At 42.6% G+C, this 19,718-nt stretch overlaps 1 protein-coding gene across 1 annotated transcript in view; it reads left to right on the top strand.

The window, feature by feature from the left end:
• Positions 1-19,718, top strand: part of LOC104512723 (receptor-type tyrosine-protein phosphatase F-like) — a gene marked incomplete at its 3' end in the record, with an annotated part of 98,308 nt that overhangs the window by 5,717 nt on the left and 72,873 nt on the right. The window contains exons 2-3 of the mRNA XM_010155815.1: positions 2,053-2,198; positions 4,942-5,083. Coding sequence (XP_010154117.1) covers positions 2,053-2,198; positions 4,942-5,083 — 288 coding nt within the window. The remainder of the gene's footprint in view (positions 1-2,052; positions 2,199-4,941; positions 5,084-19,718) is intronic.

Here is a 19,718-nt window from a genome sequence, read left to right as displayed (position 1 = left end):
GGGGGGTTGGAACGAGATGGTCTTTAAGGTCCCTTCCAACCCAAACTATTCTGTGATTCTCTGACCTGGCTGCTCACAGGGCTGCTGCTCGCACATTTTGCATCACTCCTCACCACCATGAGGCATTTTGCCCCTTCTTAAACCTGTTACCATAGAGGCATCGCCATGACCAGCTTGACCATATGTCAAAGCAGCGTTGGAGTATGTCGCTTGGTCGAGCTGCCGTGCGTGTCGAGACACTCCGTGACATGCAGTTGGGATGGTGGGGGTTTGTGGATGCAGTTAGCATGGGCTATACCAGGAGGTGAAACGGGGATTAAGGAGGGTCCTGCAGTTTTAGCAAAGTCTTCAGAAATCGCTGTTTACAGGCGAAGTTGCACTCTGCAGCTTGAGGTGGCAGGTGCCTGCTTGCAGCTGCTGAGGCAAGGAAGAGGCACCATCTTCCAGTGCCACCCCAGCTCTGTCCGATCCTGCCCTCAGCCACTGTGCTCCCTACCCTGCTTGGAAAAGAAGAAGGTGGGGGGGGGAAGGTGGCTTTCTGCCATGTTAAGGGACTGAGTCTGTTCCACAGAGGCTCTGATGCCCCCAGAGCTGCTTGTAGGGGTTTGGGTGCCAGTGGCTGGGGGCAGGGAGGGGTGGCAAGTGGGACGAGGGGCAGAGCAAGGCCCCCTGCCCTCTTCAGTATCTGCGAGCTGCCGGTCTGGCCCGGCTATAACGTGCAACTGCACCCATAGCATTTTATACGTTAGGGAAATGCATTTAAAGATTGTCCTCTTTTGGGGTCGCTGAATCTGTATCCCTCCTAGATCAGGGAAACTCAGCCCTCAGTTCATCAAAAGCTTAGTGGTTAAACCACCTTACGGATGTCGTCCCCCCCTCCCGCAAGGACATACTCGTGGATGTGTCCAGAATATGAAGATGCAGATCCGCCTCCAGCCCGACTGGGGACGTTGGTTCAGTGTCTTGGGTTTGAACGGGTTTTTCCTCTCACTGTTACTCCTGTCTGTGGCCCAGAGGCTGTCGCTGCCCCCTCTATAGGTCAGGTTCATCTTTGGGGTGGTCGATCAGAATTGCGTCTGAAACGCGGCCTTAGCGTGACCTGCGCGCTGAGTGGCATCACGGGTGGACTCTGTTAACTCCCTCCATGGAGTTAAATGTTTTAGTGCTTTATAGGGATATGAGAGCATCAAACACTTCTCACTTGAGCACAGCGGTGTTTCAAAATGACCCTCGGATCACGTATTGCGAAATTCTCTTCTACAGCGAGTGCCGAAGAAAAAGATGAACGTTCAATCTGTATACCTAGTTTTATCCATCTAAGTCTGGGACCTAAATCCAGAAGACACAACTGTATTTTCATGAAACTTCTTTTATTGATTATTAAAATGTTACGTGATATATTTTTTTCATTTTTGCTGAGTCTTTCAGGCCTGAATGTCACTTTGGTTTCTTTGCTGACTTTCACTTTTAGTGATTAGTTTCTTGCCAGGCATAGGCCAGCCTGTGCAGGTTTCCAGATACTTACAGGCTGTAGGATTTTTATGTCCATCCACATCTAAAGTGAAATTAAAGGTTGTTATTTGTATACTTAAAACTGTATCTGTTAATTTTGATTTATGCCTAAACAGCTTTCAGGAAAACTAATGTCAACGTATGGTACATTCTGTAGGTTTGGTGTGTCAGCTGTTCGGTAATATCCAGTGCTATGACCGTGTTATAAACCTACAAAAATCCATTTATTAAAAAAATAAACCATAAAAATGGTTCCAAATTGTCACATACCTGAATGAATGCCCAGGGGGCCGGGGGGAGCCCTCTATTGCCCTCATTTACAGGCAAGCCAGATGGACTTTATTCATTTCAGGAAAAAAGGGTACTCAAGCAGAAACTGTGCTTGTCATGTTACAGTCTGCGCTGAATTTGTGGGGCCAAGGCCATTGAACCTGGATTTGTAGTAGGAGCACCAATTATCCTATAATTTAGATTAACATGACACATTCCTTGCTTATCTGATGTTGTGTCCTCATGGGCGTGATTTGGTTATTTTTCCAGGCAAGCCAACGTTTATGAAAGCTCCTGAAGATCAGATTGGGATTTCTGGAGGAGTGGCCTCTTTTGTGTGTCAGGCAACAGGAGAGCCCAAACCTCGTATCACATGGATGAAGAAGGGGAAGAAAGTCAGTTCTCAGCGGTTTGAGGTAATTAAAAAAAAAAAAAAATTAGTAATCAATCTAATGTTTGCAGGTCTTAATTACCCAATAATCGTGACCGCAACCCAGCTACATCACTACAATACAGAGTCTAGGGCTTTAGAGTAAAGTACGCTTCCTTCCCTGTAGCAGTGCAACCTGGAGAGCAGGCGCTGTCCTTGGAACATGATGCTGGAAGCACACACAGAGGAGATCCTTCTTCAGATGGGAGACTGGGGTTTACACCAACTTGGGTGGCAGATGAGAGTTGGATCTAGCAGTAATTTTCTGTTTCCAGTGTGAAAATTGATAAGGCACCTCCTTGGCCTGCTGCACCCAGTGAAATTCAGAAGTAGGATGCCAAAATGCTATTGGGAGGCTTTCTAAGTGACAGCTACTGCCACCTCCCCCACAAATGCCTTTGGAAGGGGAATGGCGAAGTCATCTTGAGGGGTAATTTGATTTCCCTGTGAACTAAAGTCTGTGTGAAAGGAAGAGGGGAAGACCAGGTATCAGAAATGCTTTTGAAAAAAGGTCCAATTTGATACATATTTTAAATAGGAAACACATTTTCACTGACTTTCTCCACCTTTTTCTCCGCTTTCCTTTTTCGGATTTGGGTTCTTTTCTTGAAAATTGCCCTTGGAAATGTGACCCTTCTACTATTCTGCAGCCTTTCCTCTAATCCCCGGTCTTTGATGTTTTTGCTTTTCTGACTGAAGCACAAGATGACTTTGCTGCCCAGAATGGATTGATTCAAGTCACCAATTTTAATCATGAGTCTGTATGTGAGCAGAAAACTTTGATTGAAGTAATCAATTTTAATCTTGTTTTACATTGTTATTTTTCCCCAATAAAGGTTAAGTTTTCTTGTATAGTAACCATTTAAACATTCTGATTTGTAAGTAAATATAACCTTATAGTGAATTTGTTACTTATTGTGGCTGACCAGAGGGCTATGCCATATTATATGCATTTATATAAGCAATTTCATACCTTTATTCACATCAGTTTTTATACATAGTTGAGGTATTTTTATTGTTATGAGACAGTAAATAATATCTTTCTTATTTTCCTAGATAACTATTCATTTTACCTCATTACTAAGCTAGTCTTTGTTTAGAGGAAAATTGTAATTCGACTGAAATAATAAAAAAAAACCCCAGACCATCCAGAACTGATGTATGCATGCTGAGTTACCACACAAAAGTGGTATTTGTCATTAGCAACTGAACAGCACTGTTCGTTTTGGTGTCTGTCGGGTCCTTAGTCGTTGTAGCCCCCTTCCTCTCTCACAGAGTGTTTGTTCAAAGGATAGTAAGGGCAAGAGAGCTTTTCTGCTGTTTCACCTCTTAGCTTTTTAGGTCCTTATCGCTGAAGTGAATTAACCTCTGCATCTGACTTGGTCTTGTTTTAAAATTGGGCAGTAGTCCTGTCCTACCCTAAGGTTATAGAAAGTTTAGCGTTTTGTCACAGTTTCATATTTAATTTGAAATTGAGTATTTAATTTCTTTTTTAATTCCTTAAAAGGTAATGTGGTGATGTTCACATTTCTCTGCCCAGTCTGCTGCTACTTGACTCCAAATTAGGGTTTTTTTGCAGCTGTTTCTATTACTTAGAACAGAAGGGATATTCCTTCCAGCATGAGGAGTAACAGATTTTTCTGGTGGTCTTGGTTACCTTTTCATTTCTTCCTGTTTCTCCCACCACTGCAGAGTCTCGTGGTGCACCTTTTTTTTTTTTTTTTTCCTTCTCCTTCCTGTTTCCACTCATTTGGTCGTTAGGCTGTGAGAAGCATCCCCAAACAGGGCTTTTCATGGGGGTAATGCAGGTCCTAGACTGACATATACGTGTCTGGAACAAAGTATAGCTCCGTCTCTTCATCTGCCCCTGCAGTCAGTTCCCAGGTGACAGGAGGGGGGCTTGTGCCTTTCCCTCATGCTGTCACCATCTGCAGTAGAGTTAATATTTCCAGCTTCTGCTGTGCTCAGTAATAGGAGAAGGATGAGTTTGGCATTAACAGTGGCCCGAGGCTGTGCCTTCACAGCCTTGCTATTACGGAATAGCTCGTACTGATCCAGCTGCAAACTAACAAATACCTCTTTCTTCCATGTAGAAGTTAGGGTAATGCATGTTACAGCATAGCAGGATGGATGGAAAGGCAGTGATTTATTAAGGCCTTAATTTATTATGCTGGGGAAGGAATCGTAATTACATCATTGTTGATTATGGCAGAGTTGTAAAGTACCCGCTGCTGAAGGACATTAAAACCCCTCACTTTCTGCTGGAGTTAGCATGCGCTGTAGGTCCTCAAGGTTTAATTCTCATTTTGTTACTATTTTCCTGGTAATCCCACAGGAGTATATCATTCTGCTCTTCCATCAAGGTGAAAGTTGGCACTAAATTGCTATCAGTGTGATTAGTAAAACCATTAGTGCAAATATGGCTCAGATGTTTTAAATCATCAGATCCACATCTTTATTACCAGGTTAATAATTTGTCAACCTTAATTGATTCGTAAAGAACCTCATTGGGTCTTCATTTGTTCTGGCCTCCTCAGAGGACAAGTAAGTTTTTGACTCTGGAATTTTTGCAATTCTGGACTTGGAACACTTGACTAATTGCATAGTATTTTATATCTTGCAGGGCTTGTTCCGGTTTGGTTTTGATTTTTAACCCCTGGATTGTTTTGACTTTTAGTTTTTGTTGCAGAAGATAGCAGTAAAGAAGTGCTTTCTTTTCATTGTTAAAGGTTATTGAGTTCGATGATGGATCGGGATCAGTTCTGCGGATACAGCCCCTGCGTGTTCACCGAGATGAAGCTATCTATGAGTGCACAGCCACCAACAGTGTTGGGGAGATAAACACCAGTGCCAAATTAACAGTGTTAGAAGGTAAGTGAGAAGGCTTTTCATGCCTTAGGTGGCAGAAGACATGGCTTTGGCTGTGGTAGCTACATGCTGGTGTGGTGGTTTTAAATGGCATGGTGATATTCTAGCTTGGTTTGGAAAAGCTGTGTTCATCCTGTATCATTTATGTGTAATTTTCTGTTAGTGATAGAAGCTGGTATTTCTCAGACAGTCATGAAAAGGTGGCAAATTCTGAACTTGCTTTGAAGTGTGGTGGTTGTATTGTCCGAGGTGTCTGACTCTGAGGGCTAGGTAGAGAGACATTTGTGTGTATTTCTCATCTGTCTGCTTTGATAGAATACCCATCTTCAGGGGATCTTAAGAATTGTGTCTGACAGTCAGAAACTTAATCCATGTGGCTGCACCTTCTGGTATAAATTGGCACACTTGAATAGATTTTCAGGTTACTCTTCAGATTTTGAGTTGGATGTGGAATTTAGGTGTGTTTACTTTTCACTGTAGTCACAACTTGGTACTCTGTTTCTCCTGTTAAAGATTTGATCCTTGCCTGCTATATGAGCAGGTTTTATTTTGCTTGCTATGTTGTTTCTTCTAAGTGGAATGTTTTGTGGAAGAACAGTGTATTAGGTACAAAATCTTGTGATCAGTCGATGATTTTTTTTTTTAAATATGAATATAAAATAAGGGATATGTTTGCTTTTAAGGAAATGTGGGTTTTTTTCAGCACATCAATGTGTTGTAGTATTTGTTCATATAGGATTTTGTAAATGTACTGAGATGTTACAAATCCAGGGCATTTTGGCTGAATCCTTGGGCTTTCTTTACTTGTTTTTCCTAAGACAAGCAGGAAAAGGCTTAGGCACATTGCTTGGTGTATATGTATTGATGCAGAAATTTTTGAGTAATGAAAAAACTGGACTGAAAAGTGTTTATTGTTGCATGATTTTGAACCAGCGGAGACTGGTTATCCGAATGGTGAGTGTGCCAGCCATACATGACAAGTTACCTATTGTCCCTTGTTCTCCCATCCCCATTCACAACGTAGAGGTAATCATATTTTCCTCTCTGCTCCGTGACAAAGAATGCATTAAACAACTGTAATGTGCTCAGACACTGTGGTGATGGGAATCATAGAAATCATTCAATACTTGATGTGATTGTGTGTCTTGTTTCTGGAGGTGGGGCATCTTAAAGGAACAGCTTGCTCTTCAGTAGTAGCATTACTGAGAATAGGATAACAGGTGCTACAGACTTGAAAATTATTGCGGGGAAAAAAGCAGATCTTTTTTGTCACTTCTTGCCTTTGCAGCTGTGTATGTGAGTGCATAAAGCTCACTGGAGCTCTTTCAGCAGTTTACGTGCAGATCTGCATTTAAATGCTTCCTGCAACTGGATTTTTGTGATACTAGATACTTGAATACCCAACTGTTCCAGGCACATTCCTGTTTCCTTTGGTAGCAGTTGCCTTAATGCATCCTAGATATGTATGCACATGCACACACACGCTAATAATTTATTTGCTCTGTGTTAAATGTTCAAAGGCCGACAGGGACATGCATTGCATAAAGGAGCACAACAGTATTTCACAGCTCCGTGGTGCTCCTGCTGATTTCCTGATGAGGTAAAACTTGCAGACCACCACATAAATAGAGAATGTTAGGAAACACCACAGACAGGAAAAGACATGCATGCACACTATTTAGGAGCCACAGAAGCAAAATTCACCACCAGTTGGGTACAGGGCCCACTTTTCTGTTTGGAAACTTCCTTTAATCCGGAGTGATGCTAGTTTAATGTGATCCCATAGGGTCAAAAACGATCTGCAGGCTGGGGAGCTGTGATTCCCTCTCTAACTGAAGAGTTTTGTCCCCCTTGCTGGGGACTCTCGTAATGAGCCAAATGAAGAAACATTTGCTGTGTAACAGTCTATATGTGCTCATGCATATAGAGTTGTGAGCTTGATTACAGGGGCTGAAGAGCTACATGTGCCTCTTACCTTGGCTTAACTGATGAAGAAGATGAGTTCTGTTACGATGTGTCTGTATTTAAGTAAAAACTATTTATATTTCTGTTTTCCAAGATGTTCTACACACAGGCCTGTATTATTTTCAGTGATGCTATCTTACTGTTCTGTTATCTGCCTTAGATTGAGCTGTTTCTGGATTTAGGGAGTGTGATTTTTTTTTTTTTAAATAATTATTATTTTTGATATTCCTTTGTTTGCTTATATGTTGGCAAAGTGGATGGTGCAACTCAGTGCCCTGGTTGTGGTTGTGTTGAGTCTCAACGGCCTCCAAAACATAGTGGTAACCTCTCTGTTATGCCATCGCTTTCCTAACATGAACTTTGTAGAGGTATTTGAAAATGACACATTTCTTATGGAACCCTTGATACCCTCAAGACTGTCAACTAGGAATGGATTTTCCCTCTGCTTCTGGGGTTAAAATAATTTCTGTAATTGCTCTCAGGTGGCAGTTTGAATGATGCAGACATTCTGCACTTCCTTTCAGGAATTTGACTAATGCAGTGGTCCCTGGTGCATGACAAACTCTATCATAGACGTCCTCATGGTTACATGCTGCTAAATACACAGCACATATTGATTTTTACATTAAAAATCCGTTACAACAATAAGTTTTAATGCTTCTTCACAATTTGCTCTTTAGAACATAGGCCTTAACATTAAATCCAGAAGTCCCAGTCAGGGTTTAGCAGGCTGTTATTAGATGTCTTTGTACCTGACTAATCTGGAGCTTTATTTTATTTAGTTTTCTGCGATGTTTTACAGATCAGAGGCAGATAATCCTTTCTAATTGCTAACCTATTCCATTCTGAATATTAAGAGAGAAGCGTGAGTCCAGTCTCCTGGAGGAATCAGTGAATCTCTTTTAACAGTTCAGTTCCCTACTATCCTTTCATTCTCTGCTCCCATGTCTCTCATTTTTCCCTTCTAACCGCAAATCCTGTTGTGACCAAACTACGTATACTTAAATGTAACTGAAAATTATTTCTCCTGTTGATAGTAGGAGAAATAGACGTGCATATACCTTCTCTTCTCATTTCTCCTGGGTAGCTGATAAGCTGAATTATGTATGAGTCATATTGAACATTTCTATCTTTTTTCCAATTATGACCTGAAGCAGCACAGAAGTACGTTCCTGCCTGCCTGGCAGAGGAGGAAAGCAGTGCAGGGAGGGGAAGGCTAGAATCAATAAGCTGACACACATTCCTAAGAAAAGCCTCGGGGACAGTTAGTGGCACTAACAAATTAATAAATATATTATCCAGCGGTAAAGTTGAGAATTACAGAGCTTTTTAAATAGGGAGATTATATGAAATGTGAGTAGGAAGGATGCCAGTGTGGAAGAACGTGGCAGGAAGCTGATTGCAGGAGTGTCTGTGGTGTCTTTCTGCAAGACTCCTTGTATGTTCAGCACTGCGGCTGTGTAAGGAAAGGTGACGATAACAGTGCTTGTCTCGAGTTGCCTCTAGACCTTCAGTCTGTGCTTTCCAGCAGTCTCCACCCAACAAGAAGATAGGGAAAAGCAGTGCAAAAAAAAAAAAAAAGGCTTCAAGGGTCAGGAAGGAGTATATCAACTCTATGGGAAAGGAAGAAGGCTCAGATACGAAGTATGTTATCAGTCCCTTCTCCCAGGACTTTCCAACTGGGACACTCAGTTACAGGTTTTGATTTCCAGAACGGGGAAACGATTTAATCGTAGCTGTTCCTTTAATGCTCTGCAAGCAGTCCTTTTTTCACTCCCCTGTAACCCAGAGCATACAGTCGTATCCAAGTGACACTGAATATATTCAGAGTTTCATTTCCCTTTGTTTTTAAGTAGGTTAAATGAAAATGAAAATACCATCTCCAATTTCCATTTCCAGCACAGATCTATGCAAATCCCCTATGCCCTATCCCAGGCTCCTAATCATGTGGCGTGCAGTTATCTGCCTGGAGAGCACTGCCAGGCTCTGCAGGAGAGCAGCTCCTGGTAAAGAGGACAGACGGAAGAGCCGGGGAGGGGTTGCTTGCACGCTGGGTTTCACTCTCAAGGTAACCTGGCAAGTTAAGTTTTACAGCCTGGCTTTGTGCTGACAGAATTCAGGGTAGTAGGGGTGTGTTTCAGTGGAGCCCTGGAAAGTTCCCCAAGTGCAGCAGTTGTCCCCGGATGGGAAGCACCTCCACCTTATCCTAATTTGCTGTTTACTGAACCATGTCATGAGCTTAATTTCTTTCACCATCTGCCAGCTGCTTTCCAGTTCCTGGGGTTACACGGTTTGAAATGCTGTAAATGACAAACGTTTGACTGTTACAAATGATTTCTGCAGAGAGCTAGATCTCGGAAGGCCTGGGACAATATGCCCTTTCTGTAAACACTCTTCCAAAAGTGATTTTGTCATTGGAATAGTAAACAGAAGTTAGCTGTGTTTAATCCTTGTTTACGTATGGTTAGTTACAAAAGGATCAGTTGGATCATTGTACTTTGGCTCATGTTTGTCTTCATTGCTTTTGCATCTTTTTGCCAAGAAGAATTTCTAGGAATGTGTTATAAAATTGAAACAATTATGGAAGGGAAATGGAATCCATTTGCATGTGCTCATTCTGTCTGAGTAAATGAATTAAGGCTCCCTGTACCCTGCTGCCTCTGAAATTGGTAGTAGTCTCTTCATGTGTCTGCTCGGGAGAGGACAGGTCTTTCCTCTACCTGTTTCATGTTCGCCAACTCTTCCAACTTCCTTTAGTCTCTCTCTGGGAAGAAAGGCTGCTGTGATGGCAGAGGTCCTACTCGTGTTCTTTGCTCTCTCCACAAACAATCCAGAGAATAACTCCCCGCCTCACGTAGAAAGGAAGTAATGAACCTCTGTAACCATTGGGTTTCTGAGAGCTGCAGCACAGTGAACCTCCACGTGCTCTGCTGCTCGGCGAAATGTCCCAAAATGACAGTGTTGCACAGAGAAATGAGGAAGCCTATGTTTGTTTTGTGTTAGCTGATGGCATATCCCATGCTTGTTAAAAAGGGAAACATTAAGCCAATTACTCATGGTGAACTCCTTGAGAAGTTGAAGTTGTCACCTAGAAGAATGTAAATCCCAAGTCATGTGGACTTAGGCTGTTAGGGTAAGAGTGTATTGCGTTGCTTGACAGCAGTTTGCCTGGTATTCGTCTGGTCAGTCAGTTTAGGAGCCCTGTCATCGTGCTAAGAACTCTGTAGTCGTTTCTCAGGCACTGAACAGTGGCTAGAAGAACCCTAAAAGCTCAGGGGGAAAGAGGTGGTCTCTTGGTCCCGTAGGAGACAGAAGATGGAGCAGAAACGGCGATCTGTTTCAATTAGACAAGGGATGTTACATGTACTGTTTTTCTTGTATCACTGTTAACGTCCCATGCTGTCAGTCCGTAGGCTGCCACAGTATCTGAAGAACCGTTTCAGCTATTTACTGTCTGAGCACCTGTCTTCACAATCCAGGTGTGAAACTCCTGGTTCTCTTCATTTTATTTATTTACTTTCAAAGACTGGATTCCATAAAAATGTTAGTCTTACTCTTGTGGTTTATTTTTTATAATACTTGACAAGAAATGCTTTCTTTCTTGTCTGTGAATGAGAGACAAAGAACTAATTTTGTCAGGTGGAGAAAAGTTTTAAGTGTTGCTGGCCTCTCCTCCAAACAGGAGAGTCAGCAGATCTTTAGAACGTATCGGAACCAAATGCCATAATTTCCATTTCCTACCTCTGTTTAAATGATTAACTAATGGCACATAACCATATAATGTATCCACGATAGCAAGTTCCATCAGAAGACTGCCATGCACTAAGGTTAATATTGAGGTTCATTCTACAAGTTTATGAAGCAAGAAATACAACCTTTGAAAAGTTTTATATGAAATATCACATAGTTAATGCCAAGCTGAACCCTTTGGAGCTGTGCACTCCCATAAAACCTTGTGTCTGAAAAGGTACTGACCTCTTAATCTTGAGAACATTTTTCTTTTAAAGCAAGTGGCTGTTTCTGCATATTGCCTCTCAAACGAGGTCCTGTGAGATTGCATCTGGAGCAGGATGGGATGTTGTCACGTTCATACCAGCAAGCTAATGGTGTCGGTGATGTTGCAGCACCCAAAAGCAGTACCTGTGATTCAGGAAGGACTCCCTAGATAAAAACAAGCGAACTTTAAGTGTTAAACAAACAAGATGGAAGTATGTTCTACAGAATCCTACAAAAGCTCTAACGCCGGGTTCGTATTGCCAGGTACTAAGTAGCTTGAAGTTTTAAGTGTGCCGTTACATCCTGTCAAAAGATTTCTCGGAGCTCCTTGTTCACACGCTTTATTCCAAGTTTATAAGCACTGACTTTGGTACTGGAAATCACCTTCAGCTGAGAATTTGTCGCCAGTAACAGTTGTCTCCTTTCTACTTGCTCCGTTTCTCAAATCCCTCATGAAGATACTCAGAAACATGGATGCTCATTCAGAGCCTTGAGGCAACCTACTGGTAACCTCTGTCTGTTACGGAAATTGGTAATTGAGCCCTGGGCATTATTTCGCTGTTTTCCTGGACTCAGGGTATAGAGACAGGTTGCTTCTCATTCTGTGCTTACAGCTTCCTGGGAGATTGTCATGGAAAGTGTGTCAGGCTGTTCTGCTACCAGAACGTTCAGCCTATTCCAATAGGTAAATGAGGCACAAACAGATCGGTTTAACTCTCTGGCAGCAATGCGCTCACGCAGGAAGGTTCCTGTCTTGTTGGGGAGGCGTCCCTGTGGGTTGCCATCTCCCAGCTGAGACCAGGGATGGCCAGATGACTGCTTCGGCATCTCTGTTCCAATTTGAGAGCAGACAGGTTAGATTAAATCGTCTGTGGTTTAAACTAATCTGTTTTGACTCTCTGTTGGAACAGATCATCCGTCCCAGCTGGGAGGCAGCAACTACCAGTGCTGCCTTTCACGTCACTGCAGACAGGCTGGCATTCCCGTGTGCCCTGACCCCCGTGGCCACAACAGTGTCTGGAAGGGTAGACAGGGCTGGGATTTTGATGGTGTTTGTAGGCAGGAAGCCAGGGTGGAAACCTTGGCTCAGGCCTAGGCTGAAAAGACTGGTAGTCTAAAAAGGGTGGGAGGGTGGAACAGCAAATTGCAGGCTGCCAAGGAGATGTGTGTCCCATCAGCTTTTTGCACTAGATACTACAGAGGAAGAAAAGGCAAGGATAACATAGATAACAGATTGTAAATCTTGAAGGAAATACATTTGTTGGGAAGATGAGGGTGTTTAGGTTGGGATGCGTGCTAGCTGATGTCCTAATGTGTACCAGAAAGTGGCCAGGTAAGCCTCTTCTTGCAGCAGAATCCCCACCGGAGTTTCATAGACCATCTGCCAATCTTCTTTTTGATTCTGCTGGTATCAGTGGTCCTGTTCTGCATCTGATCCTGTTTGATTTCAGCAACTGGGTTTTTTTGAACACACTCAACTAGAGATGTGCACACAAGGAGCCTTGCAAGTGTCCTTTCAAAAGCACGGATGGATCCATGGATTTTGGAGATACACCATCAGATGTTTGCTAGGATCACAGTTGGTTTTTTCATTCAGTTGGTCACTGGTAGCATAGCTTCTCTTTCTCTAATGCACCCACATTTGTCTTCTCTTGTTTCCAAGCAATATGTGCCAGGCTTACAGCAAAAAATTCTTAGTATTTCTTATGTTTGTTCCTATTATCCCTGTCACTTAAGGTGATTTGGCTCTTCTTGCTTGATTTTTTTTTTACTGTCCTCTTTATTTACAGCATCTCCACACTGTCAATTTAATACCCACCTTTTAGAGGTTGTTAATGCATCTAGTTATTTGAAAACTGATATTTGAGGAACTTGTTGATAGAGACCATTGTTGCACTACTAATAAAAAGAACAGTGAACAAGAAAGTAGAGTTGATTAGGTGTCAGTGAGCCCTGATTTGGCTCTCAAAATGTTTCTCTGGTAATAACTAGGCTGAGGCTGGACCTGGTGACTCTCAGATAATAAATTGAGTTTGGAGGACTGGCAGTCGGAAGAAAATACTTCTATTAATTAATTTTGTATACATGGATTGGGAAGTCTTTCAGAGAAGAAAAAATAGACATGAAAACCCGCAGTTACAACTTAATCAGTTTATTATTGTAAAAGACACTTTAATGGAAATGTATTTAATTCATCTGGAACACGCAAACAAGAAATTAGTTCCTTTACATAATTTGAGTGGCTGAGTAACTTGTCAGAATAAAAAAATCACATTTCTTGTCAGATTTAACACTACTGGTGACCATCAGGAGCTAAAATAATCTTTATCATCAGACATTTCAAAAGACCTTTCCTATTGCTGGATCTCTTTCAAGATGCGTTGTTCTGAGAGCGTCTGTAGCAACCTGTTATTGACAGATGTGCTCTCTGTAGCTTGTATGTCAGTCCTGCTGCTATCTCCTGCTGACTGATAAAGTTAGTTGCTGGTATGTATTTGTAGAGTCTTTGAAGTCTGTTAGGTTGTGGAATAGCCTTCTGAAAGAGTTAGTAGCTCATTGTTTGAACATTTGGAAATTAATGGGAAACACTGCTTGATAATGCCGTATGGATTATCAGCTTTGATCCCAAGGAAAAAGGGAAGGGCAAGAGCAAGGTGTCCTGAAAAGCCTTTCTGAGTCCTTAACTACTTTGGCAAAATTATCTTCTGTATCTGCTCATAACTGAGAGACTCTTTGCTCAAAGCTTATTGACCTGTTGTCATTTACTCGTATGCCATGACTTACACAGGCACTTAAGAAGACATAGCACCACAGTGATCTTCTGTAACTTCTCCTGCAGAAAAGGGAGAATATATCCACTTAATAGAACTGGAAAGTAAGTTCTTAAATGGAAAATGGAGCATGGAGAGAACAGAATGTGATAACCATGACCGTAGGGAATGCAGTGCTTACAGCTACGAAAGCATAAATCTCTGCATGCAAGAAAGTTTCAATACAGTCATCTTGGGCTTATGTTCTGTGCCTTATCATCGTCTTCTCACTAAAAAAAAAAAAATTCACAGCCCCAATTAAATCATTCTTGGAGAAATGACTGGTTTAAAATGAAAGCCAGAAAAACATGGAACTGGAATATCAACACGTGCTAATAAATCCGTAACAACAGCAGCTGTTCAGAAGAGAGGATGTCCATGTAGGGAATGGTATACTTCATGTGTCACTGTACCTGTGGAAGAGAATATTTCACAGGTACTTTAACTTCCTCTCCTGCAGAAAAAGGAAGATCATGTAATTGCTGCTGATGGACCACCTTTTGGTCTTGGTCTGAGGCATTGACTGTACAAAACAAAGCTGGCGTTGCATTAAAGACCTGTAATATTGATCATTCTGACAGCTGGGTTCTGTGCGTCGTGCTTATTCACAAGCCCCACGTCTAGTTGTTCTTATGGATCTCTTGTGTTTTATACAGTCTGGTGTCAGGAGGGCTCTGCGTTTGTGATGCTTATTAAAATGCAGTGCCCGGATAAAGGAGCAAAAAGAATAATTGGCCCTAATTTTGGATGCAAGGTACTAATTGTTGTGACCGTTCACTGTTAATTTGTTACTTGAGCTGTTAGTGACTAAAATACGTTTGGTATAAAGATGATCTAAAATACTTGCATTCTACTTGCTGTCTTAGAAGCCCAGAAAATCTTTATAAAAGTATGAATCTTGTAAAACAACACCTTCCCCATAGAGTATTCAGCTGTTTATTCTTGTGGATACTTCAGTTGGGTAATAAAGTAGTGACTCTTTCTGGCACTCTCACCTGCTCAGATGCTTTCTGCCCAGAGCTCCGGAATCGCTCTTTCAAATCCTTTATCCTGAGGAAAACCAGCGGGTGTGAGGTAGAAGAATGTTTTTTCAAGATCGTTTAGCGCCTTGATGAGGCAGGTTGGATGATGCCACAGGAAAACACCGCAATGTATTCATCTGTCATGCTAATCCTGTGCTCAGTTCCTTCAATCCTTTTATCACAAGGGTCCAGCCTGGATGAAACCTTTCCAAGTTCTTGGTGTATGAGTTGAGTTGGAGAAGTCTCAGTAGCAATCAGAGCTGTAACGTTATCCAGCTGTAGCGTACGACTGCTCGCGGTTGTCTTGCTGTTCCAAGCTGGGGCTGGGGGGAATTTCCCTGTGATAAGAGTGCCTGTCGGCACAGGATGCAGCATGCTTTAAGTAAGACTGGCTGCACGAAGTGCTGCACGCCACAGAACTGGCATTATGACCTTCGAGCAACTCCGAGACCACTGGAAACATGCTGGAAACATTAACCTGTTGGAGACCTTAAAAACACAAAGTCTTGCTTTTTGATACTACAGCTCCAAAATGGTGTTTTGTTTACAAGCAGGGCCATACTGGAATTTATTTTTCTATATCTCTTCGATTTAGACAATGCCACAGTTGGTCCCAATGAGGAAGAAGTCCTTGGAGAGAGAAGAGAAATCATAAACATATTGATGAAAAATGCATGAACTGTGCACACAGGGTGGTATTAACAAAAGCTGTTGCAGGGGAAGGTAATGAATTGGGGAATGCATAGTCCAAGATGACAGGATATCTGGCATAAAGAAGGAGAGACAAAGGTCAGGAGGAGGAACAGAATGAGCCTTTTTAAAGTGAGCCTGCATCACCTTCACTTGGAGCCCCAGCAGGGAAGAGTAGAGCGTGCACCAGCGCCACAATTCAAGGAGATGCCTTCCCAGTGGAGCTCCATGCCTAATGGCCACAAACAAGCCAGGGAAAGCAGAGAGCTTGCTGTCCCTTGGAGCCTTCTGGAAGGGGAGACAGACCCCAGCAGAACCCCTGGCAAGTACCAGTCCACTGACAGTCTCTTTATGGAAGAGATCAAAATGGTTCACTTGGAAGAGTGGTCAGCAGGGAGTGAATTTGCTTTTATGGACCGTTCTCTGCAAGAAGGTGGGGTGTTGTCTTCCTCCTCCTGCCAGGAGGCTAGGTAGAGCAGCTTTATTCCCTGCAAGAATATTACTGACGTGAAACGTCGCTAGCTTAGGCGTGTGGAAGCGTCATCAGCCGACCAAGCGCTGAAGTTGTTGAATGGGTTGAGGCCAGGGGGAAACTCAGTGTGTGTTCTTTACAAATAAACGATTTGGTTGCTTGATTTGGTTGTGAATTTGTCCCTTCAAAACGTAGCATTGCAGAGAACCTTAGCTGTCGCTTCGCCTGCAGAATAATGTGGCCTCATGGAAAAAACAGCAGTTGTTTTGCCTAGAGGTGGTAGGCTTAGTCAGAGTCCATCTGATTGGCATGTAGCACACGTCCTAACGTTATAACTTCTGCCTGCCATGTGCTCGTTGTCCTGAGGAAGAAATTGCTGATCAGATGAGGAGTATATAGACTTGAATCTAGCAACATGAATAAAATCTTTATCTTCTGCAGTAGGACTTTCAAAAGGGTGGGGGGGAAATAAAAGGATTCTGGAGGATTCATGTTGTAACTAATTAGACACTAAAAATTATACAAGTGCTAAAAAAAATAATAAAATAAACCCTCAGCTCTTGCCCCGGGCATGAATTTACTAGCTTTAGTTTGTTGTTCCGTTCGGTTCATTGATCTTGTCACAATTGATGATTCATTAAGTTGTGACTACTGTAGAAATTACAATGCACAGATGTAGTTGTACTGCACATCTGTGTGTTCCCAATGTGTTAATGATTTAAAAATGCACTTTTTGTCTGGCCATCCACTGTGCTTCAAGTGCCATCTGACATTTTGTATTACTGAGCCATTTGTTGTGGTTGGCAGAGGGAAAGTCTTTTGGTTCTCCTTGTATGTTATTTGTTACTTTTAACCATATTTCAGATAGTTGGGTTTGATTTTTCCCAGCAACCTTGGCCTTGCAGAATGCAAGTTGTGATGTCTGTCTCTTTCTGCAGGCTGCCACCTTTTTGATGTCACATGCTTTCTCCGGGCGTTTGCTTACAGCAGATGGGGTTGATTCCTGCACCAAGTCATGTCGGGCTCAAAATCAGGAGTTGCTGGTTTCGTGACTTGCTTAGGATTCTGAATTTTAATTTTTGAAGTTTGACTGAGGTGTCCTTGACTTGGTTCCTAACTTAATGCTAACCACTGGGTTTATCTAAAGCTTCTCATCCTTGCAGGTCCCAGAGGACCTGAAAAACTTGGTGTATTGACTTACAGGCTGATTTGCACCAGCAATTCAACAATGTGTGGCAACACTAAAAAAATCTTAATTATTAAACCTCTCTCTAGCCTCTTCTCCCAATTCAAACCACTATTCAGACTGGTCCTTATTAGAGACTTTTATTTGATCAAAGCAGAAATCTGAGGAGTTGTCTGATGGAGCGTGGCTTTGCATTGATGAGGCAAGCTGTGCCCACTATTAAATCATAGTAAGGTTATGCCCATGTTGTGTAGTTAATGCATTTCCTTGTGATTACGTTCTGTCTCTTAATACCACATTCTAGTGCAGACAAACCCATAAGAACTCCTGCTTCAGGCCTTTCAGGCAGTACCCTGGGAGAGCAGACTGCATCTGTTCAAGATATTCTAGCCAACATACCTAGTGCTCTATCCATTTCCAGTTTGATCGTAGGCTCTGTGCTAAGAGGGTCCATGTCTAGCATCTCTCACTTGCATCTTCTTTGTTTCAGCCATACAGATATTTCAGAAAGATAGGTTAAAGGGTATGTTTAAGAAATTATATATTGTATCATCAAAATAAGTGCAAAGCAACCGTGAGTCCAGCACTAACAGGTAAGTTTATTCCAATAATTAATACTTAATTTAGGGTTGAAACTGTATAATCTCAATTTTAATCCAAGCCATTTGGCTCTTTCTGAAACTGTAAACCCTCTTTTCTGCCCTGTCTCTCTGAGATCCCTTTTTCCACATAAGCTTCTGTAAATTCTCTTCAACAGGCTGAGAGTTTGAGCTCAGTAAGCCCCTGTTCTGTGGCCTGTTTTATAGATCCTGGCTTGCTTTTGTGTCTCATCTTGAAATTCTCCATGCTATTTCTGTGCTTTTCTGGAAATGCATGCATTGCAATTCACACTGTATTTAACTGCCTGAAGAAACAGCCGCAGTGATTCAGACCAAAGGTTAGTCTATACCACTGTCTTTTCCAGGAACGAGTACTGGATGCCAGGGAAGTGTGTAACAGAAGAGCATGCTTATAGCGGTGATACCTCCAAATACATGCTTCTCTAGCCTCTACTGATGTGTACCTCTGGTATTTTTGAGCTAGAGATAGCAGGTTTAGTCAAACTAATGAAAGAAGAGTCTGCTTCACTTCTAGTGAGCATAATATCCCATGGCAAGACATTTCCCAGCTTATGTGGTCTGTGAGAAAATATCTGTTAATTGGTAATATCATTTGATGCCCTGTAGTCTTTGTATTAGAAGGGACAGTGGTTTATTATTATTATTAAAAGGGACTCTGGATTTAACAGCTCTTTATTGCACCCATTCTTGTTTGTTTCTTCTGTGTTGAAAAGTGCTGGGCTATTTAGTTATTATCTAACATACGTTGTTTGCAGCAGCAAAACCATGTGTCCTCATCCAGTACCCAGGGCTGGGCAGCACCCTGGAGTTGCTTTATCTTTGCTGTCACAGTATTGTATGAATCATAGAATCACAACATGGTTTGGGTTGGAAGGGACCTTAAAGACCATCCAGTTCCAACCCCCCTGCCATGGGCAGGGACACCTTCCACCAGACCAGGTTGCTCCAAGCCACATCCAGCCTGGCCTTGAACACTTCCAGGGATGGGGCATCCACAGCTTCTCAGGGCAACCTGTCCCAGTGCCTCACCACGCTCTCCGGGAAGAATTTCTTCCTGATGTCCAATCTAAATCTCCCTGCTTTCAATTTAAACCCGTTCCCCCTTGTCCTGTCACTACAGCCCCTTGTAAAAAGTCGCCCCCAGCTTCCTTGTAGCCCCTTCAGGTACGGGAAGGTCCTATAAGGTCTCCCCGGAGCCTTCTCTTCTCCAGGCTGAACAAGCCCAGCTCTCAGAATATTATGAGCCCTTTGAGTTACTGTCTTCCAGGATTGTCTTCCGTCATGCAGGTTAAGCATATGTTTTTGCTCATTCCTATGGCAACTGAGCACACATCTGGAAAACCCAAGAACCTCTCTTTGTCCAGACTAGTTCAGGTGATGCAGGGCCCAGGGTCAGACTAGATAGAAGATGAAAGTTCAGGAGGGGTTTTGTGATATGCACTAGGAGGAAACTGGCTTCAGTGACTCAGAAAGTGGGGTTTTCTGCAAATACCTTGTCTTCAGAGTCCTTTGTACTCGTTTTGTATTCAGATACAGTCTGTTGCATGTTGCCTCTTTAATTCTGCGCAGTTTGTAGCAGTAGCCTATCTTTGTTATTTATAATCCTTCTAAGATCTTCCGCGTTTGTGAAGCAGGCCTGCAGCAGGATGTGCTTTGCAGCTTGTCTCAGTCGCCAAGAGGAGGGGAAAGAGCTCTAAGGCCTTTTTGTGCAACTGTGGAAGGCTGCACCCAGGTCTTCCTTAAATCCATTTTGGCGGCAGAAGCATGCACGTCCCTCATCTCCAGACCTGACTGAGGGCTTTTGCCCAGCAAGGGGAAATCTCAACAGCTGTCAAGCACCAAGGCAATTTTGCACTCCCTACAGTGGCACCTCACTA

This window comes from Eurypyga helias, unplaced genomic scaffold (assembly GCF_000690775.1).
Source record: "Eurypyga helias isolate BGI_N326 unplaced genomic scaffold, ASM69077v1 scaffold23667, whole genome shotgun sequence".
Classification (NCBI taxonomy): domain Eukaryota; kingdom Metazoa; phylum Chordata; class Aves; order Eurypygiformes; family Eurypygidae; genus Eurypyga; species Eurypyga helias.
The sequence above is the reverse complement of the archived record's forward strand: the minus strand, read 5'-3'. Positions and strand labels throughout refer to the sequence as shown.